The 27,242-nt window shown below is 38.6% G+C and overlaps 5 protein-coding genes across 8 annotated transcripts; 3 read left to right on the top strand and 2 right to left on the bottom strand.

The window, feature by feature from the left end:
* Positions 1-2,203: 2,203 nt before the first annotated feature.
* Positions 2,204-3,019, top strand: LOC137953853 (germin-like protein subfamily T member 2). The gene has a single exon (XM_068801378.1). The coding sequence runs from the start codon at positions 2,251-2,253 to the stop codon at positions 2,917-2,919; it is 669 nt and encodes a 222-aa protein (XP_068657479.1). The 5' UTR covers positions 2,204-2,250; the 3' UTR covers positions 2,920-3,019.
* Positions 3,020-6,630: 3,611 nt separating this feature from the next.
* LOC137952523 (uncharacterized) lies at positions 6,631-17,651 on the bottom strand. Of its 4 annotated transcripts, XM_068799601.1 has the most exons (12): positions 17,375-17,651; positions 17,185-17,285; positions 16,988-17,086; positions 10,657-10,761; positions 10,393-10,497; positions 9,868-10,006; positions 9,583-9,698; positions 9,447-9,503; positions 9,140-9,293; positions 8,976-9,045; positions 8,696-8,837; positions 6,631-6,686 (listed from the first exon to the last, which is right to left on the bottom strand). In XM_068799601.1, exons 1-9 carry the CDS (start codon positions 17,517-17,519, stop codon positions 9,189-9,191), a joined length of 972 nt encoding a protein of 323 aa, XP_068655702.1. In that variant the 5' UTR covers positions 17,520-17,651; the 3' UTR covers positions 6,631-6,686; positions 8,696-8,837; positions 8,976-9,045; positions 9,140-9,188. The 4 variants fall into 4 exon arrangements, with proteins under 4 accessions (XP_068655702.1, XP_068655703.1, XP_068655700.1 ...); XM_068799602.1 differs by lacking the exon at positions 6,631-6,686 and having other exon boundaries at positions 8,622-8,837; positions 8,942-9,045; XM_068799599.1 differs by lacking the exon at positions 6,631-6,686 and having other exon boundaries at positions 8,622-8,837.
* On the top strand, positions 7,541-8,359 carry LOC137953763 (germin-like protein subfamily T member 2). The gene has a single exon (XM_068801262.1). It carries the CDS (start codon positions 7,552-7,554, stop codon positions 8,221-8,223), a length of 672 nt encoding a protein of 223 aa, XP_068657363.1. The 5' UTR covers positions 7,541-7,551; the 3' UTR covers positions 8,224-8,359.
* A 124-nt stretch (positions 17,652-17,775) lies between the features above and the next one.
* Positions 17,776-20,301, top strand: LOC137952524 (large ribosomal subunit protein uL1-like). Its single transcript, XM_068799603.1, has 5 exons — positions 17,776-17,875; positions 18,073-18,122; positions 19,227-19,446; positions 19,543-19,914; positions 20,019-20,301. Exons 2-5 carry the CDS (start codon positions 18,118-18,120, stop codon positions 20,070-20,072), a joined length of 651 nt encoding a protein of 216 aa, XP_068655704.1. The 5' UTR covers positions 17,776-17,875; positions 18,073-18,117; the 3' UTR covers positions 20,073-20,301.
* Positions 20,302-20,472: 171 nt separating this feature from the next.
* Positions 20,473-24,803, bottom strand: LOC137952522 (probable trehalase). The gene is made up of 11 exons (XM_068799598.1): positions 24,014-24,803; positions 23,753-23,872; positions 23,079-23,194; positions 22,859-22,959; positions 22,669-22,778; positions 22,336-22,408; positions 22,041-22,208; positions 21,855-21,942; positions 21,424-21,523; positions 21,101-21,314; positions 20,473-20,759 (listed from the first exon to the last, which is right to left on the bottom strand). The coding sequence occupies exons 1-11, from the start codon at positions 24,673-24,675 to the stop codon at positions 20,676-20,678; spliced, it is 1,836 nt and encodes a 611-aa protein (XP_068655699.1). The 5' UTR covers positions 24,676-24,803; the 3' UTR covers positions 20,473-20,675.
* Between the last annotated feature and the right edge of the window lie 2,439 nt (positions 24,804-27,242).

Below are 27,242 nucleotides of genomic sequence, written 5' to 3'. Positions count from 1 at the left end.
AGCCCCTTAGTCTCCTTATTATACTCTCCTTGTCCCCTCCTCTTCCTCCAGCCATTGCTAGACCCTGCGTGCTTCAGAACGATACTGTTGTCTAGATGTCACCCTTGCTCCATCGCTCGTTATTTTATTCGCGTTTGCAGCTTTTCAGTGTGCCGAGACCACAAGATTCTTCGTAGTTGGTTGGTAATTACTCTTCGATTAAAATAATTTGAATTAAATTTGGGGAAGGTGCCTCACTCCCACTGTCAGGGCTCGAATGACTCAGCTTTTGTTGTTGGCTTGTCCTCTAGCATCTCCGTCCTTGTCCCTGATTGGACAGAAATAGATTAGGGAACAAGGATGGCCAAGCTGATCGTCTCTCCTCAATTATTTCCTGCGTCCATATTTCCGCCAGCCGGTGCACCTTCGTTATCTGCTCAGGCCAGCCGTCGCCTTCGTTCTTTTTCTTCACTCTCTCGAACTGAAATGGGGTGTATCACACTCATCTCTCATAGAGATGTAATCTCAACTAATCCGGATTTCTCTAGAGATTTAACCCCTTGTTTTTAATCGTCCTTTCAAGTCAACTGTAGATCATCCTGTGTTTTTATAATTCCATTTATAACTCTAGGCTTGATCTGAGGTCTATCCGAATCCCTCCCTGTAAGTGTTTCCCAACGGAGAAGACAAGTTCAGTTCCTCGCGGCGGTCATGAGTTAGATATGAAGTTGGTGTCCACATTGAAGAGTTGAGAAGCACTCAATAATGTCCATATTGTAGGGGTGTTCATTTCTTCTATCATGCTAAGGTTAAGGTATAGTAATTGTAATTAACAAAAGAGGTATATAGGCAATTTTTACTAGATTATTTAAGCTATTTTGACAATATTAAAAGTAAGTAGACATACATTTTAAGATATACGACATTGTTATAAAACCCTGATCGAACTAGCCGATTGAATTGGGTTCAATTGGACACCGTCTTTCGTCTAGGTCAGCTTTTGTAGGACTTGGATTATGTCAAAACTACGCTTAATTCAACCTAGTCAATCGAATAATTATGTTATACGATATGTAACACAAACGGGAGTGGCGGCGGATTCCACTACTAATGACACAAAAAATGGGAGGAAGAGAAGTAGTAGCCACTTAATTTCTTGTACTAACTTTTTATGTACTTAAATTATCTTTTAATTTAGTTGTTTATGTAGCTATCAGTGAGTAATTAAGTAATTAGTTAGGTAATGGAACTAGTTCTTATCTTTGAAACACTTGAGGTAGCTTGTCCACCTATAATTTGTCTCCTAATTCATCTCCTTGTTTAATAAATTGGTTGGTTTGGGTCAATATGTTTAACTAGTGTAGGTCTATCTGCCCCCCAAAAAGCTTATTGGTTGCCACCCCAACTTGGTCAATTTAATCCAATTCACACATTTCTAAGATTCATAGAAAAATTTGGTCAAATCCAAAGTGTAAAACCCAAAGCCTACACAATTATTTAATGTGGTATTTAAGTAGTCAACATAATTGAGTCCTAATTAATTTACTTCTTTTTATAATCAATTTAATTGAAAGTTGAACATTAAACTAAATTATGTTGACTACTTAATTTAGTTTAATGTTCAATTTAATACATTTTTATTTACCATGTATAAAATATAACAAAATTGGAGTATAGATTATTCTAACCCAATTTTTTAATAGGGTATTTTCCATATTAATCATTTAATATTTATTAAATAAAATAAATTTGGTAATAGTTATTTCATACCCACTTTGTTAATAGGGTATTTTTTATAGTTATTTAAGTATATAAAGTTTAGGGTTTATTTTTTATGGATTTTTTTAGTTTTTTAATAATTTTTTCTTTAATTTTTTTCGTCGGTAAGCAAGTAAATAAATAAAAACAATTTTTTTTATAATTGGTCAAAACGGAAAGATAATCGAAACAATATATAGAATAGCTCGTTCCGTTCGATCGGAATACACCGTTTACACCGTATAAGAGTATGTGAGTAGTAAGTTAATGAGATGACTTATACTTAGTTAAGAGGTATGGGAAGAGCTAAAAAATTAAATTAAAAATAATAATTTATAATTTAGGGATTAGTATAAACAGTCGTTGGTCAAAATACTCAGGCTCACCTGAGTGTTGATTGCTCTACATTTCTGTATATATGTGTGTGTGTGGAGAAGATGGATTCATTCATCTGCTTCTCCCAAAACTTCCGACTTCGATAGAGAACAGGAAAGGAAGAGCAGAGGCACAACAATGGCCGTCTCCTTCACTGGAACCTCACCCATCTATCTAATCCTTTCTCTAACGCTGTTTTTCCTCTCTCCCTGTCATTCCGACCCCGACTCTCTCCAAGACTTCTGCGTTGCGGACCTCGGATCCAAACTGCAGGTCAACGGCTATCCCTGCAAACCCGCATCCGCCGTAACAGCAGAAGATTTCTTCTTCGGCGGCCTGGCCAAAGCGGCTAACACCTCTTCAACACCCTTTGGTGCCGGCGTTATTTTTGGAACCGTTATGAGCTTCCCAGGTCTGAACACCCTTGGACTGTCCATGAACCGAGTCGATTACGCTCCGGGAGGAGTCGTCATTCCTCACACTCATCCTCGTGCAACCGAGCTGGTTCTGGTGCTCAAGGGACGGGTGCTTATCGCTTTTGTGAGTACAAGCAATGTGTTATACTCAAAGGTAGTGAAGCCCGGAGAAATTTTTGTGATTCCGACGGGGTTGATACATTACCAGCGTAATGTTGGGAAAGGTAAGGCTACTGCTGTTGCGGTTTTCAACAGCCAAAACGGTGGCGCTGCTCTTCTTTCTCCGGCTCTCTTCGGTTCAAAACCCAGTATTCCAAGTGAGATACTGGCCAGAGCTTTCCGCATTGACGAAAAGCTGGTGAATGACATTAAATCGAAGTTTGGTGGTTAGATATATACCTGTTTGATCTCATTACATCCATTTGTATGTAGGGGAATAGTGTGCTCCTCCCCAATGTCATCGAGGAAATAAAACTTTATCGCACTTCCTACTTCGATTGCTTGTTCATTAGTTAATACAGTCCTTTATAACTGATGGAGAATAATTAGATGGTACTGAAGATTAAAATGATTTCCCCGCCTCTTCCCCTTTCCAGTACTGTTCCCTCGCTCTAGTTGTGAGAGTGGTTCCATCCACTTTGGTAGGCGGTAGCTTTTTGCACCTAACAGATCGGTTTGTTAGATTGTATTGGCTAGCCGCTGTCATGGTATCAGAGCTGGGTACGCCACGTCCCGCGTTCAAATCCTGTGAGAGGTGGTTAAGAATGGGTGGGGTGGGTGTCAGAGTGGTTCCGTCCACTTTTGTAAGCGGTAGCTTTCCGCACCTAACAGATTAGTCTGTTGGGTTGTATTGGCTAGCCGCTGTCACTAACATCCAATCCACGGGAGAAAGAGATTTGGCAATCCTAAAGGTCCCAACACCTAGGAAAGAAAAGAAAATTTTGTCCATTATTATTCTAAAAAATAGTTAGAAAAAAATGAGATAATGATCAAATTCTTCTTTGCATGCACCGCATACACCAATGGTCAAACCCGATTGATCGAGGTTCAAAAAAGTTTTTGAAAAATATCACTAAAATTCCCTACTAATTTACCTCTACCATTTCAATATAGTTAGTCAAATCTATCTTTAATATAATAAAAAGATAAAAAATGCCCTTACACAAATAAAATTTTACTTTATATATGTGCATATAAGTGAACCATGTAGCTCACATAAATTGAGTCCTAGTTAGGATCAATCCCAATGCTTCTCCCATAACAATACCAAAAATGGGAAGGAGAGTGATAGTGGGTTCTTTCTCCAATTCCCTAAATGATGGGGAAGGACCCTCAGTCTTCCCTCCCTACCCACCATTGTGTGGTGGGGCTAGGCTCATTGTTGTAATAAAACACTCTTTCATCAATTTCGGCATACATGTATTTGATCATATGGAATTCATCCATTTGGCAGTTGATTATTGTATTGAGAGTGTCCTGGAACCTAGTGCTCAAAATTTTGTTCAATAATGGTGAAGATTGGGGCACTTCACTTTGATGGTCGCATGTATATCTCTTCTCCCTCTGATGCTTTCAGAGTTCGTCTTGTTGTTTATCCTCAACAAGACTTGAGTTCCCTAGGAGGAGCAAGGAGAAGGAGCTCTCCGTGGAGGATGCCGACATGGGGGGAGCAGCTCACTGTCAGTGCGTTCACCGTCGGTGCGTTGTTGGGGATATTTTTCAATTTTATTGTGATGAAGCTTAATCTCACCACAGGTACTATTCCCTCACTGAGTGTTGTCGTGGGTCTGCTTGGCTTCTTCTTCGTCAAGCTCTGGACTACGCTTTTGGACAAGTGCGGGATGTTGAAGCATCCTTGACATTTCACATCAATGAAAAAAAAAGAGTTCGCACTCCGCACAAGACGTTTTTTTTTTCTCTCCAAAAACCGATCGGCTTCAACAGATCGTGGCCATCGTCTCGGAGGCTGAACAGAGCATGAAAAAGAAAGACTAGGAGATTATACATTTCTTTGGGACGTTGCTATTTTTATCAGAAGCTCACGATATCTGTTTAGTATCTCTGTTCGGCTTCAGCGTTGTTAACTGCAGGATTTATGTTCTAAATTTTTCGTTTTTGGACATCCCTTTATCATGCAAAGATCAAAGCTTCTTCCTGGACTCACGCTGGAATTTTACTGATCTCTGGAAAGTTTTTTCTGAGTTGGCTGATTATCGTAAACCGATCTGTTCCCGCAAAGACATTACTAGTCGGAGAGATCTTCATGGTTCATCGTATCGTATCTTATCTACTGGGGGTATCTTCTGATGTCATCCTTAATCTCCTAGCAAGTTTTTGATTTCCATTCGAATCTTGAAACCAATTCGGAAGAATGCCAGCACTGCTCTCTGCCTGCGGAAGTTTTGTCGTCATTCCACACTGTTTTAAGATATCCTTATCTGCTGGATCTTGCTGTCATTGCTGCGTTATTGCCTCTGCCGAGAATAAATCTGCAAACAGAAATTTGCCGACGTTGCTGATTTCTCGGTTTATGGATTGAATTATTCCCCGCCGTGTGAAGATATCTATTGCAGTTTTGGACGTCTCCATATCTGGATTAATCTCTATTATTGAGGCTTCATCATATTGCTGATTTCCCGGGAAGAATTTTTTTTCGGAAACTCCTCCATTGCGCATCTCTGGTTTCCTGCTTGATTGTCGGTGCTATTTCTTATTACGGGAAAATTTCCAGGCCGTCTTCCTCCCCCTTCTGCCGAGTTTTTTCTGCTGTCCCGCCATGTTCGGGAGCCAGCGTCGGGGGGAGGCAGTGGGCCGCTCTGTTCGGCGCCGTGGGGATGACGACTTGCTGCAGCGGTGAAGAAGAACGTTATCGCCGAATTAATTTTTCCTAAGGAAAAATTAAATCCAGCGTTGGTCCTGAGTCTCGGGCCGGGCCGCGCGTGTTCTGACCCAACCCGGATCGGGCCGAGTTCACCCAGCCACCATGCTGACCCGAGCTTTGTTCTGTTATGCTGTGTTAACTCGAGTCACCCTAACTCAACCCACTTATTTTCTGCCTCAGTTATATGGGTCCAAGTCCCAAGTTCTATACATACTTCTTCCGTGACTCAGCTATATTGGTCTACTATTTGACTCAAAGCGACTCGATTCTTTTTCTCCAGTTGGATTATTATTTTGAAGTATTGGTAGTATATTCCTTGGTGCAAATACTCGCATCGGATTATTTCATGGGTCCTTTTACAAGAATTTTTATTATTTGGTACATGTTATTGGACCCAAGTCCATTTCAGTTGCTATTGTGTCTCTTTGACTGAGACATTATTATTGAAGGACTGCTCTATTGCCGATTGTTGTCAGCATTGGCTATTCTGATGATGAAGAAAGCCAAAGTGGCCCCAAAATATTATTTTTCGAGTAATTACCCGTTACCCAGCTTAATTAGTTACTCATACCATTTGAGAGTTAGTGTCTTGTGGAGGGACACAGTGATGGAGGAGTTTTATTACACTTGTGAGTATTGCATATAAACCCACTACCTATAAAAGAAAGGAATGTGCCCTACATCCAACATGAGTTATAACTGGAGTATGGAACGATATCATATGACTTGGAGTGATTTTATTGTCACTTAACTTATGCCAATTGGGCCTTATGGAAGAGACTACCAACGTGAGGGGGAGTATAATTGTAATATTGAAGGACTGCCATTTTAAACAAAAAAATCATATACACTATTTGTAGCAAATTGGGTGTTCATGATGTTCTCTCACCCCCAGCTTAAGGGGGAGTGTTGGTAGATAGGCCCAAGCCCACACGACTAAAGAAAACCCACACATCCAAGTGTATTAGAAGATGACTTCAAGCCCATAAAACCAGGGAAGGCCCACAAATCCAAGAGATACAGAAGATAAGTTCAAGGCCCATAGATCAAGGAGAAGACCGATAAGTAAAATGGTAAATAAAGAGTCATCTTATGGAGATGGCATTGATGTAATTAAGTTAAATTCTACATGTATAATTGACATATTGAAGTTTGATTAATTTATAAATTGAACTTAGGTGGAGGGTTAGGACAACAAGTCCATAACCTCTTCTTATTCTTGTTTTCTCTCAATAGGTGTCTCTCTCTTTTTCTCCATAGGCTAAATCCATGAAATCCTGAAAATCAATAAAATTAAAGTCATTAAACCCTATATAAGCATATTTTTGAGGAAGACTTCAAAGTCACCAAGGACTAGTCGCCAAAGAGTAGTTGTGGACTTCAAGCATAAGAGTAATTTTATGGCAACGTTATAAAAACCATATCTAATAAGCCAATCGAATTGGGTTCAATTTGACCTAGTCCTTGGTCTAGGTCAACTTCTTGTAGGACCCAAAATAGCTTAAAACCAAGTTTACAAGGTAAGGTTGCGTGTTAAATCGGAGAAATAGTTGGTCCAATCAGCTAGTGTTTTTTCAGAAAATTCTTCGTGACGTCGAATAGGGGACGTAAGCTCTCTCTCTCTCTCCTCTCTTTCAACATTAGCAAGGACTACAGATAGGTGGTGGTGGTCCTACTCCATTGACTTAATTATGAGAGAGGGTTCCCACACCCTCCACCCTTCCATCTACCAAGAAGAAGAACTTGTGGTCAGTTTTTATCCATTTTCATAGAGGAAGAACCTGTCAAAACCAAGTGTAATACCCAAACCTCAAGTAATTGTTTATACCCAAAACCTAAATTCTACCAACTATTGGAGACCCAGTAGTTAGGAAAAGTATGAGTTCTTATAAGTCTGTGTCAATTAACTCATTCAAACTTGAACTTGTAGTTATCAAAATCAAGTATTCAACATGATTGATGACTAGTTTATTGTTATTTGAAATTTTCTTATATGAAGAGATGGATGAGTTGATTTTTAGTATGTTGATAGCAGTGTTTGTTGTTTTAAAGTGGATTTAGAACGGTTCAACATAGATGTGAATATATATACGTGGGTGTGGAAATGTTTTCTATCTTCCAAAGAAAAGCAGAGGCACAACAATGGCGGCCTTCTCCTACGCTGGAAGCTCACTGATGTTCTTAATTGTCTGTCTAACGCTGGCTTTCCTCTCTCCCTGCCATTCGGATCCGGACCCTCTTCAAGACTTTTGTGTTGCAGACCTCGATTCCAAAGTTCTGGTTAATGGGTTCACCTGCAAACCTGCATCCACTGTCACAGCACAAGATTTCTTCTTCACCGGCCTGGCCAAACAGGCTAACACCTCGGCAAACCCCTTTGGTGCCAACGTTACTTCAGCAAACGTTTTGAGCTTCCCTGGTCTGAACACCCTTGGACTGTCCATGAACCGAGTAGATTATGCTCCAGGAGGCCTCAACATACCTCACTCTCATCCCCGTGCAACAGAACTGGTTCTGGTACTCCAGGGAAGGCTGTTTGTTGGTTTTGTAAGCACAGGTAATTTGTTATTCTCAAAGGTAGTAAGACCCGGAGAAATCTTTGTGATTCCCAAGGGACTGGTGCATTTCCAGTATAATGTTGGCAAGGGTAAGGCTCTTGCTATTACTGTTTTCAACAGCCAGCAACCTGGAGCTGTACTTCTTTCTCCCACTCTCTTCGGTTCAAAACCCACCATTCCAGGTGAGATACTGGCAAAAGCTTTCCAAATCGACGAACAGCTGGTGAATGACATCAAATCCAAGTTCGGTGCTTGAGACACCAGTTTCAAGTGTTTTTTAGTTACTGTTTTGTTTTAAGTACCATTCTATTTTATAAAATAAAGTTGTTGGAAACAAGGTGCCCGACCTTGATTAGCTTTGAATGTTTCAAATTTGAGGAAATAAAACTGTATGGCCCTGTCCAAAATGTTTGAGATTCTATGGATGAGATAGAGATTCATGAAAGAATGTGTTGCTCAGTCATTTCAATTATTTTGGTTTTGGAACTGCATGGCCCAGATTTAGCTTTCCCATGGATCTTTAGAAAAGTTTGGTTTTCATGCCTTTCCAAAAAGAGTTCTACTTGAAGTTTTAGCTTTTCATTTTGTGATAAGTTCATGTATTCAAACAGTTTTTTTTTTTTAAGGAAATACCTATTTACTTGAAAAGGTAACTTCAGGAGGAAAAAATATATATAGCAAATGGATCCATTTACCAAAAAGAAAAAGAAAAAGTCTCTAGTCTGTACCATGCATCCTCCTTGATAAAACTTGTATTTTGCTTTTTGTTTTTCCCAATCACCAATCCAACTCTGAATATGTCAACTGTATAAACTGCAAAATAAAACAGCAGGCCTTCGATGCTACCAGCAAATTAGCTTATGGATTCACCTGCAACAAATTACGTTAACCGATTAAAAGGAGAAGACCAACACATAACTAACAGATTATATGTACCAATTAGAGGTAGCAACCAGTAAATCGAATTGAAGTACCTCCAATAATCAGTACAACCAGATGACGAAGTACCTCAATAATTGCTTTCCAGGTTACAGCTCTACAAGCAGCCCTTCCAGAATCCTAGGAGCACCAAACATTCCTGTGGTTGGTACTTCGCAATGTTGATAGATGATTATCAACGATAAGAAAGACAGTGGTTGATGGAAATTTTAATAAGAACAAGTGTGACAAACCATCAAGCAGCTGCAAATTCTTAGAGAAGACTTCTGTTTGGTCGATTTTCTACTGTGAGGCAATCATTCTTGTTGAAGCTACTGACTTCTTCTTCTGGGACCAAGTGGGCCCATACATTGCCAAGTTTGTTCGGCCAAAGCGCCGATCAGCTATCTATAACAGGTTCACATCAAGAGGATAAAAAATGAACAAGAAGCAAGAGAAGCCACAAAAACTTTTCATGATTAATTCACCAATTTTGGAAATAATATTCAACAGTGACGGCTTTGTATATCCGTAACAGTGTGTTCTAAAGATAATTTGTACCTTCACAAGATATCCACACGTGTCCAACATAACAGTTCCAAAGGGATACTCCACTACCTGATATACCATAAGAAAGTAAATCAGAGGTCGTGTATAGGACAACTTGTCTCAAGACTAAGCATATGTAGTAGCTTACAATAAAGGTATCTTCTCCAACAAAAGGGGAGTGTGAAAGTTGATCCATTAAGACCCCATAATCTACAGCTGTGTATGGAGGCGTCACACTAATGTAATCAAATGGTCCATCTTTCCCTGAGCAACGTCAAATAAAAATAGAGCAAGATTTCTTGTAGTCAGGACTCACAGCAATACATACTTGAAAAAGTTTTTTAACTCTCACGCCTGTAACCATGAAACATGAAGCTAAATCCTCATTCAGAAGGACTAAGTTTTGGACAATCAAATACCAAAACACAAATACCTTGAAATTGTTGAGCTCGCTTCAGGAAATTTTCCACAGAAACTGTATGTATGGTTGAAACATCAAGGAATCCAGTGGTTTCTAAGTTTGGCCTTAAGACTTCAGATACAACCCAAGGATCCATCTCAACAAAATGAACCTGAAATCAAAAATAAAATTTCTAAGGCAGGAGAAGAGCAATAATTACAAAAACACTAACTAACCAAAGTCCACATTTCACAATCATAGAGAAGGTTCCAAGGTGTTTCTAACAGTATTTTGCTATTTTAATGTAAATCACTAGAAAAAAATTATGACATGCACAACCGATTCTTGCCATGCACATAAATAATTGCCTGGTTATCAAGACTCTGCCCTCTTAATTTCTTTTCTCTTTTGACAGAGATAAGACATTGCTCTCTCGTTATTAAGACACAAGAAACAAGACTAGATAAGGAACCCACAAAAATTAAAGACAAAAAAAAAAAACATCAAAATGCACTAGCATCAAGGGTTTATACTGCTCAGTTATATTTCAAAATGCACCTTTGAACATCCACGGCTAATGGCTTCAATTCCAACAGATCCAGTCCCACTGTACAGATCCAACCAACGACCTGGCCTCAAAGCAGCAGGACATCCACCGGCTACCTATTCAAGAAAGTATGCAGTTAAAAAGAAACCAAAGAAAATGCTTAAGGACACGGGTGAACTTCAAGCATCCAATTTACAGACCTAAAATAATTTATTTTTCCCATCAACAGAATCCAAAAAACCTTAATAACCTGAAGAATCAATGCTCAATGGTACCTGCAAGATGTCGAATGTTGCACCCCTCACAACTTCCATCATGGGACGCACATCCATGCCCTTTGGTGATCGCAACTTCCTTCTCCGCACAGTCCCTCCTAGAACCTGTGTTTCAGATTATTAAGTGAATTAAACGTAATACAGTGATCTCAATAAAGATTCATGAGTTTCATCGATCTCTCAGTTACTACAACATCAATAGACTGTCAAAACTCAAACAGCCATAAAAAAACGTAGTTATGTATGAGATTAACCCTTCACATAATACAGACCACATAAATTCTTCACGGACAAACATATGGATCGACCAGAATCAGGATTAGAAAACCAAAAGGGGAACAGAAAAACAAAGGACACCAGCACACGAGTGCCTAAAACTTGAAGCAAATTTCTCAAACCTAATTTCTTTCATATGTCAAAATGAAAATGTCCAATTCAAGCTATACATTCCAGTGCCAAGATCTTGTAGAAAAATAAAGGAATGGGTCAGCCCTATTCTGCTTTAGATTTTATTTTATTTTTTAATTTAAGGGTATAATGGTTATTTATTTAACATTTAACTTTTCTAACGAAGAACACTTTTTAAAATTTAGGCATAGAATAGTTACTTTATTTAACATTTAACTTTCCACATTTGTCCAGAAACTTTTAGTCATATGGCCTTGTTTGGACATACAACATCCTACTCCTAAGTGGCCATGTTTTTAACCAAAATTATAGATACTATTCCATTTGTAAACCATAGTGTTCCGACTCGGCCAGTTGACTCGCAACTCAGTTGGGTTGTCTTGGATTTGGGAGGGGGCAGGTCGGATTTGGGGGTCAGACTCACCCCAAGTCTTCCCAATCCGGACGGTGACCTGACCATATCAGGAATCCAACTTGGTTTACTAGAAGGCAAGTCAGTTCCCAAGCCGAGGTCGCAACACCATGGTAGATAGTTGACTCCAAAAAACCAGATCTGTTGGCTCATTAGCTAGAGTGCTGCTAATAAAGTTGATGCTCCAAGCATCTGACGGTGCAGTTAGTAGAGGCCAAACTAGGGTAACTTTCTGGAGAAGCCCTCCAATACATTCTATTGACAAGTTTCTTTATTATTAACAAGTCCCAAACTAACCTTGTCAACAAGCATTCTTAATGAGTTGCAGGGACATAGAAATTCATATTGCTTATTCTATAACTAGGGGAGATAGGTCTAAAAACCCTAATTTTTTCATCTCTTTTTTTCCTACAAATTTCAACACAATACAAAAATAGGGTTTCCAAATTGACAGGGTCAAATCTCAAAAAAACATGTTGTCATCTTTGTTCTTCTAGTCTTCCTAGTCCCTTATTTTCCTTCTTTCCGGTTCTCTCTATTTGACTTTTTTGTTGGGTTGCACAATTTCTCCCTGTTCGGCTTATGGCGCCATTTAACCTTATGAGTCTCATGACACTATTTCTTGCTAAATATGCTATTATACTTGGAATCAAGAATGAGAAATACTGGCCACTCATGCCTCCATTGCCTTCATATGGACGAGAACATCCTGGGACACACTGCGGAAGTCTTATTCATGGTCAGAATCTCAAGGATTTTACAATAACAGAGTATAATGGTACAATAGATGGAAAAGGTTAGTCATGTGGACACAATATCACCAGAAATTTGTTTGTTGCTTCTGGTGAGGTTTGCTTCTCAAATTTCTGATTCAATCCTCAGTTGAATTTATGAGTCTATTTATTGGTACCTATAGTGGTCAAATTTCTGGTTAATATTATGGTCTTTTTGTTGGTCGATTTTTTGGTCTTTTTTGCTCGCTGATTTCTTATGGTTAATTATGTCTCCACCATTCATATTTTATACTATTATGCACTTTGGATTAGTCATGGTGTCACTCTTTTGTCAATATTGATCCCCTATAAGTTTTTTGTGTTATTTGAAAATGTTATTCTACCCGTCTGTTATTCCATTTCGTATAGTGTGGATTCTCTCCTACTTTTTAAGACTAATTCCTTATATTTCTGTTTAAAAACTCTTGATTTTGATTCAGACGTTTAGTTACTTCACCTAGTCCAAATTTTGTGTTAGAAATTTTTTCTTCACTTGGTTTGAGAATTGAGATATCAATCCCTTCGTTTAAGATCCTTGATTGGTCTTCTTATTGTGCTACCAATGAGTGATATTGTCCTTGGTGACTTTCTATTAGTCTTAGTGGGTTTTATTACTGCCTTTGAGTGGGTTTCTACTGTCATCCTCTAGTGGCTAACTTTTCTTGATTATTATAACTATTTTGTGTTCAAAATCATCTTTATATCAGTTTCAAATTTTCTTCTCTGTGTCCCTCAATCTCCCCTTGAATAGCAAACTATCTCAACTTAAGGGGCGAAAGAGTATGAGTGTGTCAGAGATAAGTGCAAGCTCAAAATCCAAAGACCCATAAAAGCCACAATTTTTTTAAGCTTGAGGGGAAAAGTACTTTGAATCATTTTTCTGTAGTTTTTTTCTTACGTCTAGGGATTCAATGCATTCTCACATATTACACAATATCAATATGTTGTTACTTTCGTAAATGACTACTCTCATTTACGTAGTTTTATTTAATAAAAGATTGTATACAATTGTTTCCATATTTCTACCATTTTGTGAAATGGTTTGTATGCAATTTTATGCTCAAAGGTTTTTTAATCTAACAACACTAGGGAATATCTATCCTCAAATTTGTCAACATTTTGTATAGAAAAGGGCATTAGACAATAAACATCATGTGCATATAGACCACAACAAAAATGGTAGCCAAGAGGAAGAATAGGCACTTGTCAGAGGTTGCAAGGGTCTTTTTAATCTCCATGAATAACGCTCAATTTTTTTTGGCCATATGCTGTTCTTACTGCATGTGCCATTTACTGTTGTTAACAATGAGACTCCCTTCTTTGTTTCAGCTCCATAGAAAGAAATTGTTTCCATTAACTCCATGTGTATTCTGGTATATTTTTTTTCGTACTGTCTCTTGAGGGAAAAACACTTGATGCATGCACCCTCAAATTTATTTTTTGGGAGTACTCAAATTCAAAAAGGTTACATTTGCTATCATCCACTTTAAGGAAAATACTCACCTCTGCTGATGTCATCTCTTTGAAAATATTCCACTTTACACTTCCAATGAACCAAAATCAATGTCAAACTCCTTAGAAATTCTGCCTAAACCTATTGGGCATATTGATCAAACGACTACATGTCCTTCATTGAAAACATAACTTCGAAGGCATATGCAACAAAATCAACCACCCATATCAGAGAATGAAAAGTCAAGTGCTCATCAGCATACTCCATCACATGTGTTGTATGTTGTTCCCATTGAGGTAAATCATTCTCCATCCTTGCCACCGGTGGTTTATGCCCCTTCTTTAGATGATAGACCTATTGCTTTGATTAAATTCAAAGATCCTAAACTCAACAGCCAATACTTCTCACCCGATTTTGAATTTTGTTTCTACTCATTATTTGTCACCCAATTATTGCACCTTCTTATCAGTATGACATCTATATCTACTTCATACTCATAACAAGAAGCTCTTAATCATTTAAATTGGAGAGCAGCGACGAAATTAAAGATGAGAGGTATGTACCAGAATCAAACTTGGGTGTTGACCTATTTAGAAACTTTCTCTTGTTGCAAAACTGAATTCAATCTGGGTTTTGATAACCATTTCTACAACTTATGGTTGTCAATCCATCAACCGGATGCAAAGAATGCCTTTCTTAATGGTGCTCTCCACAAGGAATTTCTTAATGATGATCACTACAAGGAAGTTTATATAGACAACCACCTGTACTTGTGGTTAAGAGATAAAGAGTGTGTAAGTTGAACAAATCTATGCATGGTTTGAAGCAATCCCTAAGGGTGCAGTTTGATAAATTCAGTATGTTAGTGATTGGTTTTGTATTCAAGAGATGCGTGGTGGATCGCTTGGTATTTTTGAAAAAGAGAAGGGATTAACACTCATAGCTGTATATGTGGATCATATTGTTCTCACTTGGAGTGATAAAGAAGAGATAAAAACATGTAACCTCTTACATGAAAATTTCAAACAAAGGATCATGGGTTTTTTATACATTTTATTGAGATTGAAGAGGTTCAATCAACATTTTGGCATAGTTTTATCTCAAAGGAAGTATGTACTTGACTGACTAAAAGAGACAGTGGTGTTAGGTAGTCTGACTTTTGAATCAAATGAAGATGGTGTTTTACAAGATCCCAACCATTTCAGAAGGTTAGTAGGAAAGCAGATTTATCTCAATATGATGAGACCAAATATTTCTTTTCTAACGAGTGTTAGTCAATATATGCACAATCCTTAAATTTCTCATGGGTTCGCATTGAAAAAGATTTTGAGGTATTTGAAGAAGTCTCCAAGTCAAAGGCTGTTTTATAAAACACATGGGCATATTCGAGTGGAAGGTTTTGCCTATGCGGATTTGGCAGGACTTCATGATGATAGAATCTCTATATCAAGATATTGTACCTTGGTAAGAGTATATTTGGTCACTTCGCTAAGAAAGAACAAAGTGTAGTAGCAAGATATAGTGCTAAGGCAGAATATCTAGCCATCACTCTTATTTGAGATGATGTGGTTAAAATCCTTGTAATAGGAATGGCATTTGCTAGTCAAAGAACATATGAGTTTATATTGTGATAGTCAAGCTGCTATTCATGTTGCTATGAATCTTGTATTTCACGAGCGCACAAAGCATATTCAGGTCAACTATCAATTTTAAAGAGATAAAAGAAAAGAGGGGGTTATCCATACAAAAAATGTTCCATCCAAGAACCAAATTGCTGACAGTTTCAAGGCATTGGCTTTTACACTGTTAAAAAGGTGTCTTTCAAGTTGGACAGTTATGATTTATAAGCTCCAATTTGAGGGGTGTTGGAATATTAAGTTAGAGTAGGAAGTTCAATGCGTCTTTTATTTAGTTGTATTTTAATATTTTGATTACTTTTTTACGCTCACCTTCAATGAGGGGTGTTTTTGTCCAATATATTATTGTTCATTAATAAGAAAATTAGGGGCTGAGGGCTCATTATGTTTGATTCCCATTCTATTTGCCGCATCTCTCTCTTCTCTCCAAAGTTTTTCCCCACACTCATCTCTTTCCTCCCTCCAAAGTTTTTCCCTACACTCATCTCTTTCCTCCCTCCAAAGTTTTTCCCCACACTCATCTCTTTCCTCCCTCCAAAGTTTTTCCCCACACTCATCTCTTTCGCTCTCTATCTTTCATCCTTCTTTCTCTAAATCCCCAAACTCATCAGCATGATGGACAGTTACAAGAATTCAACATTGCAGCAAGGCGTCTTAACATGATGGACAGTTGTAAGAATCCAACTCTGCAGACAGTCACCCAGGACATGAGGATGAAGAAGAAAGAAAATTCTCAGAGGCCTGTACAAAGACCCTACACTTCTCTGGTTGTGCAGTGTCATACTCAATGGAATACTCACTTTCCCTAGTAACTCCAACTAGTGCAAGCCAAAGATGCCATTTGTTGCATACTGTTTGTTCAAGAGCAAAACATGAAATAGTGAGGTCATTGCAGCTTATTTTGGAAAGCAAGGTTTTGGATTGGCTAAGAATATGCAATCTCCAGGATATAATCTTCAGGCATAGTGGGAGGCATATCTGATTGCTCCAGGTATTACAGTGACCATAGTCATGAGACACGCTGTTCACAGTGGTGTGATAAATCCCACCAACGATAATTCAAGATTTAGTTGGTCCAGCAATTTGAATGAAGACTCCAGTAAGTACTTTGTTTAGCAGCTAGGCATGACCAAGATGGAATGTTGCTCATTAGCTTATATGAGTTCCTTTTTTTATTTTTCATTAAAATGTTAGTTACACGCACGTCCGAATACAAGTGAGACTTGAAACGAACATACCACACTAGCAAACCCCCATGTGGCTGTTCTGTCAAGAGTTTATGACATGTGAACTCGTTTCAAGCAAAATGGTTATTGAATTATCAACAGTACGATTTTCTTTAAAAAAATTTAAAAAATCAACGCCATGATATTCACTGTAAGTCACAGCTCTGATACCATAGCAAGAAATTTACAGGAGAGAAAATTTTACACTAGTTTTATTAACAAAAAGTACGATAAAAAGCGTAGAGTTCATATTTTTAGAAAATAAGAGAAGAATAAATAATACGGACTAAACCATCAGCACATAGTACAAGGATTGGGAATGTCCGCATGTATTAGATAGAAGACATATCAATCCATTTAAATGATCGAAAGCAAAGAGCAGGAAGAGATCCAATTCCATTAAAAATATCAACTTCATATACCTGAAGCAACATATGAGTAGTGCGAGGTGGCTTTGGCTCCTGGGGAAGTATGACCCTTTCTCCTTTCCCCTTCTTCTTTTCCTTCTCTCTGCTCCTCACCTGAAAGCAATACGGGGAATGCAAACCGATATATATTTCTGAAGTCTAGTTAAGAAAAAGAGAACAGAGAGAAAGTATGTGAAAGAAACCGAACGTACAACTTTTGGGCCTTCAAAATCAGCTGGGTCTATCCCGTATCTTTCGAAAAACTGCTGTCTTTTTTCGTTACTTGATAACCCGCCGGAAGAAGCCCTCGCCCCTGAAATGAATTGGATTGAAATGTACGCCCATCAGCAGATGAGAGAGCGAGAGAGCGAGAGAGAGAGAGAGAGAGAGAGAGAGTTTTACGAGATGAGATAATAAAGGTGCGTTTGATTGTAGGCCTGTGCGAGAACCCAACGAGAAAAGGGTATACAGAAACATAGTCGGAAGAGTTGAGGTGCAGAGAGTAGTGAAAAGAGAGCGCCGAAGACGAAGACACTGATGAAAACATCCTCGCTACCTCTGCCACTGATCTCGCTGTTCCTGTTTGATTTCGTCTTTAGGAACTATAAACTTGGAAGAAGCCAGACAGGCATATCAATCTAAGTGCACCTCCACGTCACAGGTAAATGGTTTACCTATCATGCCACATACTCATTAGGAAACTAGCTCCATGCTATAAAGTAAACTAGCCGTCCTTCGAGGGGATACTTCAGAGAATAAAAAATCTGTGAGGGAAAATTCAGTAATTAGGCTCTATAAGAACCATTGTCCTCGAAAGCTCGTAGGGTTTTGCTCGAGTAACTCTCCGGCTTGTATCCCCAGAACCCTGTGAGCGTTTCGGGTTGGGAATTTTTGCCATCGCAGGTAATCCAACCATTCATGTTCAGCCTTTCTTTCTTTATCGTTGTGAAGGTTTTTTTTTTTTGTCATCTCACTCTTTTCAGAATCTGTTCGGACTCGGACGGACGTAGATACGAATCTTACCTTTACAGATTCCGTTTGATTGTACTCCAATTTAGTCCGTGTGAATTTCACTAGATGTAGCTGTTTTTGCGTTTCAGGAAGGAGGCTTCTGGCGTTTATATTTTGTAAAGCCATCGGCAAAGATGAGGTACTTCAGTCTTTCTCCGGGTAGATCTGTCCCTAAGGTTTATTTTCGTTTGTGTTCTCTAATTTTTTGTTCTTTTATTCTTATGCTGTTACTTTTTTTTTTTCTCCCCATGTGTTTTTAGTGTCTATCAATTTCTTTTTTTCCAATAAATGTTTCCCTAGTAGTTTTATCTTTTACTCATTTGTTGCATTTTGGCCAATGTTTGGGTGCTATTTTGGTTGAAATTGTTTATGTACCTGAGGTTGTAGGTAAATATAAATAATTGGAGTATACGTCACTGGTGCTGTTTACTCTACTTGCGTAAAATAATGATACAAAGAAAAAATGAGAACAGAAAATTTAAAATCTTTCACTTGCCTGCGGATGAAGAAAGTGAATTAGTTTATCTCCCCCCTTTGAGTGAGCGTGTTGAGTCTTAATAGGGTTCTCTTTACAAAAAAGAGAAGGTATTTTTGTTCAGCTTAGTCAGATTTAAGAGAGCATTTTGTGCTAGAATATGCCAAGTTCAAGAAGGTATGGTTCTCAAACCAAAGTTGCAGAGCTGTTTCTTTTAAGAAGTAAAACACCTGATTATAGAGATTCAGTTTACAATTCCTTGAAAGATTTACCTTTTCTTAAACTTTTAAGAAGGCGTTGTAACAAAACACCAATCTTTGGTGGATAAGCTTTCTAGTGGTGCTAAGGGGAGCTTCTTAGCAGTAAAGAATGACCACAATTACTGGTTGTGTTAAGGACTTGGAGTTAATGCACCTAGGTGAATTATTTGGTTACAGAGTCTTCTGGATATTATATATGGCTTTGATAGGAATTAGAATTCAAAAACTTTGAATCACAAAATTGCTTGACTTGCTCCTTTCACTTTCAAGAACACATGAATCTACAATGTAATAATCTTGTACTTGTCCAGTTTCATTTCAGAAAACATGAAAAGCATATGAAAGTTCTTTTTAGTGAAGAGTTTGAATCTCTTATTATTTCTATTTAACACATCAGTGCTAACTATTATTAAACATTTAGCTGTTTTATGATTTGGCTGGGACTTGATTTTGAAATTTACCCCTTAAAAAGTATATAACTTGATAAGATATGCTTTCCTCCTGGCAGTAAGCTTCAGAGCGATGTTCTGAGGGAAGCCATCGGCCAGGTTATGGGTGATGCCAAAGAGAAAAAGTGCAACTTCACTGAAACCATTGAACTTCAAATTGGGCTTAAAAATTATGACCCACAAAAGGACAAGCGTTTCAGTGGCTCAGTGAAACTTCCTCATATCCCTAGGCCTAAAATGAAAGTATGCATGCTTGGGGATGCACAGCATGTTGAAGAGGTTAGAAGTATTACTATTACTAATTCATTGCCACATTGGCTATTTTCTTTCATGCTTTGTATTCTGATTGTGTACATTTTTCGATGGTTCATTCAGGCAGAGAAGATAGGGCTGGACTACATGGATGTGGAAGGCCTGAAGAAACTCAACAAAAACAAGAAACTAGTCAAGAAATTGGCCAAGAAGTACCATGCTTTTCTGGCTTCAGAGGCAATCATCAAGCAAATACCAAGGCTTCTGGGTCCTGGTCTCAACAAAGCTGGTAAGTTTCCAACCCTGGTCTCCCACCAGGAGTCGCTGGAATCAAAGGTGAATGAAACAAAGGCAATGGTAAAGTTCCAGCTTAAGAAGGTCCTCTGTATGGGAGTAGCAGTGGGGAACTGTGGAATGGATGAGAAGCAAGTTTTCCAGAATACCCAGCTCAGCGTTAATTTCCTGGTATCTCTTTTGAAGAAAAACTGGCAAAATGTGAGTGCAAACTTTTTGTCTTCAACTTTACCACATTTGACTGTTCCCATTTCTGTGGCAGTGTTTGATACCTTGTTTCCATTGATCTATACCGTTGTGAACAGGTTCGATGCTTGTATCTCAAGAGTACAATGGGGAAGCCGAATCGAGTTTTCTAAAAGCCTTGTGGTAGTCCAAGCCTTTGTTGTTCTCAAAGTGAGAATTTGAAACTTCTCACTCAGTCATTGGTAGAGCTTTATTAAGCGGTTTTGGTTTAGGAACAACTTTAATTAAGTATTCTTAAGATTTTCCTTGTAAACTGTTGAAGACACTGCCGTCTTGTATTTTGACGTGAAAGTTTTCTCTAGTGTATGGAAAAGGTGGTGATCTGCTATTTAAAAACTCTAAGGCTGTTGTTGGATGAAGTTGCTTTGAAGTCTACTAACAACGTTACTTCACTTAATAAGCATCTCATATATTGCATTTAAAAACCCGGTGTTAAGAGGATTGGATTTGAAATATACTCTTCAGCTTTCTGTCCAAGTTAATGACAAATGAAGGGTGTTTAGATATATAGTGTAAAGAATCACAATCACAAATCCAATTTTATCGTGCACAACAGAGAAACTGATCAGTCTCAATCCAATCCCCTCCTGTAACGGGAATACAGACATAGCTAGCAGGAGATATGAGCTCATGATTATTATCATTCGGCAATATATCAATTAATACTGATATTATTCTGAAGAATGCTAGATTCATGTTTCTCCACCAATATAGACTCAGCAGGCGATCCTCCTATCTTGAGGCCACCCGAACTCCTCCAAAAACGCCAACACAACACCATTGGACCAGCCAAAGCCCGTCTACACCATAAAGAATAACAGAGAGTGATTAGTTGGACTCACTTGGGGAAGCCCCATTTGATCTTCCTCAGTAAGACCAACAACAAGTAGGCCAGACTCTGCATGTCCAGCATCTTTAGCAATATTTCAAAGAAATTGGACGGAACCATCAACTCAGGTTTGAAATTCATAACTAAAAAGTTCTGGATTCAATCTTTATGTAAAATGCAGTTTTTTTTTTTTTCCAGAATATAGAAAACGGTTATTAAGTAATCCTGACAGATCCTTCAAGCTACACCACATGCTTAATTATCGAAGAATCTTAAGAGAGACTGTAACCAAGAAAATTATTCCGAACATACCTGGGGAACGTATTCACCTCCCCCTCCAAACTGTCCACAACCTTGCACATCAAATTTCTCATGCATGTCACCAGTTTTCTTGTAAGTAGCATAATTTGTTTTTATCCACTTTGTAGCAATATCTTCTGCTAGTAGCCTTGCTTCTCTTAAACCTGACCTAGCCAAACCTTCAACAATCATATGTTGCAGTGGTGCCCACCCATTTGGAAAATCCCTGTATGATGAACAGTTACAAAAAGTTGTTGCTCTTTTCTTGTCTAAAAGTTCTTTGGTAATTTGTAGTATTTTTAATTCGACCAGACAACTTATAAGAGATTGCATACCACTGTTGTCCTGAATTTGTCAGGGAAGTAGCAATTCCAGCAGGCTGGAGGAGGCCTGAGCTCCGGAAACTTTTCATTACTTTCTCCACTCTTGAACGATCTTGACGAAGTCAAAGTTAACCATGTCAGAAATTCTGGAAGTAATTGCATCCACAATTTTTACCTCTATGAAAGAGTGAGAATGATTGAATGACACCACTATATGTCAGATTCTCTCTCTCTCTCTCTCTCTCTCTCTCAGTTGGATAAGAAGCTCGGGCTGTCAACTTTTTTACATTCAAATCATTTTTTTCTCCCAATGACCTCTTCTACCAGAAAGTAACATTTAGGTTGTCCCGTTATAAGTTGGGAGTATTTCAATATACTCAAAATACTTGATAACAAAACTATAGATCTACCAGCTGCATTGAAATTGCGTTAGAACGACATACCCGAATGGAACAATTCAATCCACAAAGGAATGAAATTTGATGCAAAAATGTTTTGGTTTTGGTTAGACTCTTCCCACTTATGAACACCCTGAGAAATTAATAGAAGAAACAGAAGACAAAAGGAATTAATAACATTACAAACCAAATGTGTAAAAAGGACTTAACCAAATCTGATGTGTCAAACACCTGGGATGTCGTGTTTTTACTAGTCCAGTAGTCAAACCACTGACCCTTCTTGGCATTCCAAAATATTGCATCGATTCCCTCCTTCCGTGACTTGGACAATGCTGAGAACATATCTGCTGCTGATTTATCACCAAGAATTTTGGCAAAGAAGGCTAAGTCAAGTTCCATCTGGCAAATAATATATCATTAGTCCTTAGGTAATTCTGATTAAAATGAATTACTTAATTTTTCTGTCAGAGATCAATGATTAGATGGATCACATAATGTCAGAATGGAAATTAATCCAATAACATACCTTGAGAACGTATGCGTTCAGATCCACAGGCAAAATGGATGTAGTGGCTAATGTTGTAAGATCAGAATGATTACTGAAACAAGTGAGACTTATAACACTCAGAAAAATGATGGGACAACATCTAAAAAATGGACACATACAATTTTATGACACTGAAATTGCTAGTAGATAAAAAATTGCAATGTACAGAGTGAAGAACAATATTTTATAATTTTATTACAATTATTACTAACTCATACTAAACTATCCAGGTATACTTTTCATCCATATGCAAAAGCAAAAGTCAAGTATCAGAGATTCAAAAGCACTTGAAGATGTAAGAGATATTCATACCTCATCCACCGGGTGCTGAAGTCCCATCCAGATTCAGCTGTTGAAGCCAGTTCTCGGTAAAGATGATCTTTCTCAGAAGCTGTTGAAAGACTGGAAGCTGTCTCCTCATCCTATGAGGTTGGTTATTATTATGGTTATCTGGATGCATAAATAGTAAATTAAGTATATTGAAATGGAAACTGAGACATACAGTAGTTGCACTCTCTGGTCTGGGTTGGTTCCACCTAGCAAAGTATCGGCTCATAGAATGAGTGTACCCATGAGCATCTTGAATGGTCAAATTATGGATTCCTGCTCAAAGAGAATTACAGCGTAACTCAACTATAATAAAATGAATCAATTCAAATATAAAATTGAGAAACAAATGAAAATTTTTCACATGTAGAAGAGTACATATCTGGTGTTCTTACCAGAGATCCAAAACTGGTGTTCTTTACGTAGGGAAGGGAATGCTCTTTTAACAAGTGCTAAATCACCAGTCTTTTTATATATCTCCAATATCATTGAACTAAGAAGTGGAGGTTGGCTGAAGAAAATTCTTCATGAGTCATATTTCAACTTTCACTTACAAAAGGAACAGCAAAGAAACAATTTCGAAGAAAAAGAAACACAGGATATTGATAAATGAACATATAAAGATAATCTACCAATATTGTATCCACACTAAGCATACTAGAAAAATAATATAAAAAAGCAAATAAAGATAATACACCAATGTCTGAGGCATTCACAAAGCCACTTGTTGGTCTCTGCTCATTGGAGATTGAGGCCCTTTCTTAGTCAACCAAGTAACAGCTAATTTTATACTTTCAACAATAAAGGCAGCCAAAGATATGCTAAACCATTTTCAGGCCATATTTAAAAGTTCAATTTTGCAGGGGACAGAGTTGACAACAAAATCTGTTAATTACAATAGATCTCACAAAAAGTAAGAAGTGAACTCATATCCAAAATTTGTGTCATATTTGGAGATGTCAGATATACACTATTATTCATAACTAGCTCCACATCTTCCTTTTCTAACTATTTCTATTTTGATTGATGAAGAAAGCGGTAATTAGCAATGAAAGAGGTAGTTATGTACCTTCTATTAGTATAGTAGACCCTTGCACCATTGAGGACGTGGCCATACTCATCTAGGAGTGAAAGGAGATTATTAACAATTGATTTAGCTGTTTCATGCATTTTACTTGCCAGCAAGCCCCTGAAATTAATATCAATTAATCATTAGCAGAGGAGAAGGGCAAACAGAGAAGGAGGTAATAATACAAGAATATCATGCACGGCAGCAGAGGCATATTAAAATGGACATGGAAGGCCATTTTTTTTTGACAAATGAACTCACCGGATAACCCAATAAGAATCCCAGTAATAAACCTCTCTAAACCTGGATCCAGGAACAACAACAGCTCCAGGCAATGGAAGCAGTGTGTGCAAACTGGTATTCTTCTTTACCTCATCCGAGACCTTTCGACTCAAGTTATTCCACAAGGAGTGAACCTCCAAAGCCCACTTTCTCACTACATCATTCTTCACCAGGGGCAAAAACCCAGAAGGCTCTGCTACAAAATCCGGAGGGTTCGCAGTCACCAAGTCAGTCCCAGCTTCACCCATATACCTATCCAAGAACCCCTCCAAATCGCTCACAGTAATCGACCCATTTGCCGACTTGGGTAACTTGTCGAGCGCCTGCTCGACGGTGGAAAGATCAACCTTCAGAGGGAGATCAACATAGAGCTTCGGATCGAACTTAGAAGACCCGTAAGTCTGGAGAGCTGCTGACTGGAGTTTTATGAGGAAAGAAAGTAGCGGAGTTGTGGGTGTTACAGGACTGTCACCGGAGGATCGAGGAAGAGAAGACGCCATGGACAAGGCGAAAAAGATGACAAGAAAGAGGAATAAAGTACGAGGATTTAGGTAAAAACTCGCCATTTTTTTTCTGACGGAACGGAGTCCCAGGCATTGAGGGGATAGGAAGCGTTTTAAGGAGGAAAATGTGGACTCCATGGGTTTTATTCGGGTCGTAGCAGGCTGAGGTCGGTTGCTTCCCGCGCTTTAGTCCAAGCGAATGCGACGAAACGGGGCTTCGGCGCTTCGCCTGCGCTGTCTTCCACTTTTCCCCTCGAACTTTTTCACTCTTCACTCCCACATTTCATTGTTCGATTCTTCGCTTTTACAAAGTCCGGCGGAGATTCCTTGCTCGTTAGTCGTGTTCTCGTGTCTCACGTTTTGGGTGGCTTCAGGCTTCTGCATCGCCTTCCCTGGTAGAGCTGCGGGACCACGTGAAATTGTGAGCGCCGGATTGTTCCGTTATGACGTTAACAATGAGTTCAGCTTACATAAGCAGGATGCGGCAAATGGGCCTGTGGGCTTTTCGTTGTTGACTTTTGACTTTTCGTAACGGTTGGGTAACTGTGGGCCTAGAGATTTTTCTCCAAAATCAGGAAGTGTGAAAGTAAGCGCCCACTATTAGGAAAATTGAGGTAAGTGGACTTAAAGTCGATATTGACAAATGGGTGGGGGACGACGATTCAGGCTGACTTGACTTTTGGCCCCAAGGTTCTAGATGAAAAAAACCAGCTTTTCGGTTCTCTCTGGATCACAGAAGTTCATTGCGACTTCTCAACTAGAGTTATTTTAATGCAGTTTGAATTACGCTCATGGGGAAGTTTCCAAATGGGATTAAAAATTCTAATGCAATCACTTGTCGTTGACAAACTTAAGATGGAAGACTCGTTCCTGGTTCAAGCTTAGAGTTCTCAATACCAATTTCAAAAATTCAGTTCATGGGTGCATTCCTGAGGACAGATCCCTCAAATCTAAAAATCTCCATTTCTCTTAAATGGTAGAGTTTGATATCAAGACTGGTTTTTTTTTTACCCCAGAAGCTCTCTCCATATAACAGAGTTACTAGTCATGTTCAATTTAGAGGGGTTTCTTACAGAAATGGCAGAAGATTTGACTCATTAAATTTCTTCCAAGTTTGAAGCACTTCTGAACAGGCAAAAGAGAGCAAAAACCTGCTCTAAGTTTTCAGTTTCACTTGTTAAAAATAAGACTTTCAGGTTCCTACATGAAATTGGCAACTTCTGTCCTTCTAAGCCTTCCTATCCAGGTAATTAAAGATGCAGTAAATGATATCAATAGGTAAATTGCTTATCCTATCCAGTTCCCTGCCATTTATCTATAAGAAACAAGAAGTTGTAGAACTCAGTGATCTTTTCCTTATAAATTGCAAGGAAATTGATCACTTCTCCATCATACCACGGTGGCAATTCCACCAGGCTAAAGGAGAGCTGAACTAAACTCAACTTATTAGCTCGTAAACCGACTCGTTATTATATATTTTTTTATGAAAATACCTTTTATTCTAATTGCTCTCATCAATTCCCTTTTTAATTAGTTGATAGTGGTTCTTATTTACCTCAAACCTCAGAGAGATGATAGATCGTTCAGTTTTTGTGGGTCCCTCAACATCTAATGTTGTCGTTTACTAATAGAATAAACACTATTAATGGATGTAATTGTTATTTCTTTTAGGTCCATTAAGCTGGTTATTATACATTAGTATGCTTAATTGCAAAGTTTTGGACTCATTTATGATAGTTTACTAAGTTTTTTGCAATATTTTTTATTTGTTTATTTTAATTTTTTTTTTTTTTGTTTTTAGTATAGGTTGGAGCTTGAACCCGACTTCAAACTCGATTAAAAAATTTGGGCTTGAGTTCGATTCCAATTTTAGGTTTGAGTTTGTAATATTCAAATCAAGCTAAGCTTGAACATATGCAGGTTCTAGTTTGGTTAGGCTCAATGCTACCTGTTATGGACTTGGGTTAAGTACCTATGTTTTCCGCTCCTAATAGGCCGGTATTTTGGGATGTATTTGTAAACCGTTTTTGTGAGAAACGGTTTTCTCAAACGTGGTCTCAAATTTCTGGCAGTTGCAACTCCCTCGGTAACACGAAGCCATGAATAACCTTGATGGGAGGTTGGCTTCGGTTAAGAATGGTTTTCGGTCCCCTGTCTCGTCACTCAAGCCCCTTCAGTGCCATCACCGTGAGTGCTCAGAGATCGGAAGCACCAAGAAAACAGAGCGAAGGAATTTGAAGCGTATGGAAGGAGGTACAATTTATCTTTCGTTTAATTCATAATGAATTTCATGTTGTTATTAGAAATTCATGTTTAAGGCTTACAGTTGGTATCAGAGTAGACCTCTGATCCAGCGTTTTGATTCCGAGACTCTCTGTTTTTGTTTTCGGTCTCTGTTAACCAATTCTGCGCTCACTGCTTGCAGGCGCCGGGGCTCCAACATCGGCGATAGCCAACGTCGAGCATGACTCCGGCGTCGGCGACCATTCCACACGGTTGCTGGCGCCGACCGCCGACAGAGGTTGTCGCAGTACGCTCTCTGTGAGCTCACTGCGGCGGCTGTCTCGTGACGCCTGAGAGAGTCGGAGACGCAGCGCCGATGCCGGAAACAATTCCGAACTATTTTTCGGCGTCGACGACTTGAAAGAACGCCGGCGAAGTTTTCTTCTGCGCGCGGCTGGAGGTTGAAGACGACCTCCAGCGCG

The sequence above is a fragment of the Aristolochia californica genome, unplaced genomic scaffold (genome assembly GCF_029961685.1).
Source record: "Aristolochia californica isolate CCGP_79_NKW_82.1479 unplaced genomic scaffold, dmAriCali1.0.hap1 SCAF_16, whole genome shotgun sequence".
Classification (NCBI taxonomy): Eukaryota; Viridiplantae; Streptophyta; class Magnoliopsida; order Piperales; family Aristolochiaceae; genus Aristolochia; species Aristolochia californica.
Note: the sequence above shows the minus strand (reverse complement) of the source record. Positions and strands in the feature narration are given on the sequence as shown.

Coding starts and splice junctions, on each gene's coding strand:
- LOC137953853 (XM_068801378.1), top strand. CDS start 2,251: ATGGCCGTCTCCTTCACTGGAACCTCACCCATCTATCTAATCCTTTCT.
- LOC137953763 (XM_068801262.1), top strand. CDS start 7,552: ATGGCGGCCTTCTCCTACGCTGGAAGCTCACTGATGTTCTTAATTGTC.
- LOC137952523 (XM_068799601.1), bottom strand. CDS start 17,519: ATGTTTTCATCAGTGTCTTCGTCTTCGGCGCTCTCTTTTCACTACTCT. Junction 10,762..16,987: donor CTACTCATATGTTGCTTCAG/GTATATGAAGTT, acceptor TCTGAAACACAG/GTTCTAGGAGGGACTGTGCG. Junction 10,498..10,656: donor CAACATTCGACATCTTGCAG/GTACCATTGAGC, acceptor TTTCTTGAATAG/GTAGCCGGTGGATGTCCTGC.
- LOC137952524 (XM_068799603.1), top strand. Junction 19,447..19,542: donor ATGCACAGCATGTTGAAGAG/GTTAGAAGTATT, acceptor TGGTTCATTCAG/GCAGAGAAGATAGGGCTGGA. Junction 19,915..20,018: donor TGAAGAAAAACTGGCAAAAT/GTGAGTGCAAAC, acceptor CGTTGTGAACAG/GTTCGATGCTTGTATCTCAA.
- LOC137952522 (XM_068799598.1), bottom strand. CDS start 24,675: ATGGAGTCCACATTTTCCTCCTTAAAACGCTTCCTATCCCCTCAATGC. Junction 21,524..21,854: donor GATTGAATTGTTCCATTCGG/GTATGTCGTTCT, acceptor GACTTCGTCAAG/ATCGTTCAAGAGTGGAGAAA. Junction 20,760..21,100: donor GAGGTGAATACGTTCCCCAG/GTATGTTCGGAA, acceptor TTTATGGTGTAG/ACGGGCTTTGGCTGGTCCAA.